The sequence below is a fragment of the Elephantulus edwardii genome, unplaced genomic scaffold (assembly GCF_000299155.1).
Source record: "Elephantulus edwardii isolate Elephantulus edwardi_28Jun2011 unplaced genomic scaffold, EleEdw1.0 scaffold00030, whole genome shotgun sequence".
NCBI lineage: Eukaryota > Metazoa > Chordata > Mammalia > Macroscelidea > Macroscelididae > Elephantulus > Elephantulus edwardii.
Window position 1 is genome coordinate 4,902,078 of NW_006399780.1, and position 2,954 is coordinate 4,905,031.

At 38.6% G+C, this 2,954-nt stretch overlaps 1 protein-coding gene across 1 annotated transcript in view; it reads left to right on the top strand.

Moving 5' to 3' along the window:
• The window catches only part of LAMP1 (lysosomal-associated membrane protein 1), a 31,098-nt gene that overhangs the window by 16,171 nt on the left and 11,973 nt on the right, over positions 1 to 2,954 (top strand). Inside the window, exon 7 of the mRNA XM_006883808.1 lies at positions 1,757 to 1,885. Coding sequence (XP_006883870.1) covers positions 1,757 to 1,885 — 129 coding nt within the window. The remainder of the gene's footprint in view (positions 1 to 1,756; positions 1,886 to 2,954) is intronic.

Here is a 2,954-nt window from a genome sequence, read left to right on the forward strand (position 1 = left end):
TTAGGTATTATTGTCATGACAAGAGTCCAGAATGAAAAGTTCATAGTGGAGTGGACTGGGCTGCGGGGGATTGTATAACAATGAAAGATTTATTTATTTATTTTTACTTATCAAAGAAAAAAGTGAACTGGGGGAGTGGTGGGCAGGGAGGAAAGTGCAAGAAAGAATGGATGGAAATGAAAAAAAAATTTTACTTATTGCATAATTTCCTCCCTTCCCCCCACCTCCCAGTTTACTTTGCTATGCATCTTATTCTGGACTTTTGTCATAATGACTAATCATATATTCCTTTTAAATAGTTCTTTTCTTCATCTTTTAGTGTTCAATGTAGTATTCATTATTTATCCCCTCTTTTCTTAGTTACTCCCCAACCCCCATGTCAGTCCTATTTTATAATAATGCTGTTATATGGTATTTGTCCTTTTGTGACTGAGATATTTCACTCAACATAATGTCCTCCAGGGTCACCCATGTTGTGTAATAGTTTATGATATTCTTGTTTTTCAGTGCTGCTTAGTATTCCACTGTATGAATATACCATAGTTTTTCCATCCATTCATTTGTTGATGGGCATTTGAGTTGCTTCCATCTCTGCTATTGTGAACAGTGAACATGGGTGTGCATACATCTGCTTGAATTGCAGCTCTTGTTTTAGGGTATATTACTAGTAATGGAATTGCTGGATCAAATGGTATTTCTGTTCCCAACTTTCTGAGAAAGGACCAGACCTCCTTCCATAGTGGTTGTATCATTTTACATTCCCACCAGCAGTGAATAAGAGTTCCAGTTTCTCCACAACCTTGCCAGCATTTGTTGTTTTCATCTTTTAATTTCTTGACTGCTGTTCTGTTGGGTGTTGATTGGGAATGTAAGTGAAATCAGATCCTTCTCTCTGTCTGTCATGATTGGTTCAGTTGTACATTTCTGTAAGTTTGGCTTTAGTGGTTGGTACATATATTTGAATAACAGTCATATTAATAGATCTTCCTCGTATGCTTTTGGTATTACTATATCACCGATAGCGTATTTTAGGACACATTGCAGTACTCTTAAGTAATGGATTTAACGCCATTCCTCACCCCTTGGTCATTAGAGAGTGCTTTGTCACTATAAACCAGTATTAGAAACTCAGCCTTATAGTGCATAGTCCTTTAGAGTATGAATCATAAAGCGAAAGAACCAGTAGATTTGATAAATGAATTTTATTGGACCACAGCCATTCCTGTTTGTTCACATATTCTCTAAAGCTGCTTTCATCTAAAGCAGCATAGTTGAATCGTTGGGACAGAGACCACATTGACAGCTTGCCAAACTTGAAATATTTAGTATCTGGAGCTGTTAAGAAAAAAATGTTTGATCCTAGTTTGGAACATTAATTTGACTGAACTCTTACTACTACAAAAATTGTTATTTTTATATTGAAATAAGCTTTTCTCCTTTAATAGTGCCATATAACTTGCTTGCAATGAGTCTTTAAATGCTTTGAAAGGGGGAGGTGTAAGAATGCTATGAGGGGCTTCCATACAGGTTCACATCATTCTGATCGTAAACAAGTAGCAGTCAGAAGTAGCAAGGGCAGATTTTTTTTGGGAACCAGCAATCCACAGTATTATAAACATAATATTTTCCTTCTGGCTTTGGTTAAAATGAATGTGGTCTCAGAGTTACTGTTTTAAGCTTGGTTTTATTGTCTTCTACCGTGTTGAGGACCGAGGGTGTGAAGAGGAGCAGTAACTTGTTTCTTTTTTTTATTTAGACTGTGACGAAAGTGTTCAACATCAACCCAAATGTGACCAAAGCTGTCGGCAGCTGCAGCCCTAGTTTGGTGACTCTCGAACTCTACAGTGAAAACAATACGACTGTGCTGCTTTTCCGCTTTGGATTGGTGAGGCGCTCTGTTCTTTTTAATACTCTGCAGGTTTTGGTGTCAGACTTGCCTGCATTTCTTAAGATAGATTTTACTATAATTGATTTCATTTATTTCCTACTTGACACTGAGCCCAGCAGGACCACAGTTTTGCTCCTTTGGTAAGCTCAGGCAGCATGTGGTGTGGTGGGCTGGTGCTGGTGGCAGTAGGTGAGTCTTGGCACAGACTGACTTGTTGGCGAAATTCTAAAATTTTATGATCTGTCTGAATAATGTATTCCTTTCCCCAACCCCCTTCCCTAACTGGAAGGTCTTTTTGGTTCTTCCACTCTTTTGTTTTGTTTTGTCTTAACTTGTGTGCCATCGGATCAGATCCGATTGGCACAGGAGGAGATTGCCCCTCCTTCTCCAGCGGAGCATCTTGTGGATTTGAACTGCGTGCCTTCGGGATACTCCCTTTTTTTAAACAAGTGCCCTTATTGATTTATTCAACAATAATCTTAATATAAATAATAATGACTTATGCATGTCCATGAAGTGCCAGACAGTTGCTAACACTTAAACTAGTGACTGGTCACAGTGGGGCACAGAGAGGAAACAGGGTCTTGGTTAGCAGGTCGAGCTTTGCACTCAGGGCAGCTCTCAGCCTATGTGATGATGGGACTCTCTCTTTTGTTCCTGGTCCTTCTCCTCATCTGAAAGTGCTTGTCTGTCCTTTGCCCATTTTACATAGCAATAGCATTTCTATCCCCTAAACCCTTGTCTAGAAAGAACAAAACTAGCAAAATAAGATATGAGGAATATGTATGCCACTCATGGTAAATATTTTGAAGACATGTTTCAGATGAACTGCTTGACAGCTTGTTTCTCATACTTTTAGCTTTAGTCGCTGATACTTTCCTGTGCCATTCAGGAAAGTTAGTTTCTCAGAATATAGCTCCTTCAGTCCACCTTTCAGGAAATACTCTTCTGATTTGTTTAAGAGGGGTCTGAAAAGAACTTAAAATTTGTGAGTTTCCCATATTTATGTGATGATTTTTCTAGACAGAGCATAGTTGTTGTAGTTGTTATGTGCCGTCGTACAACA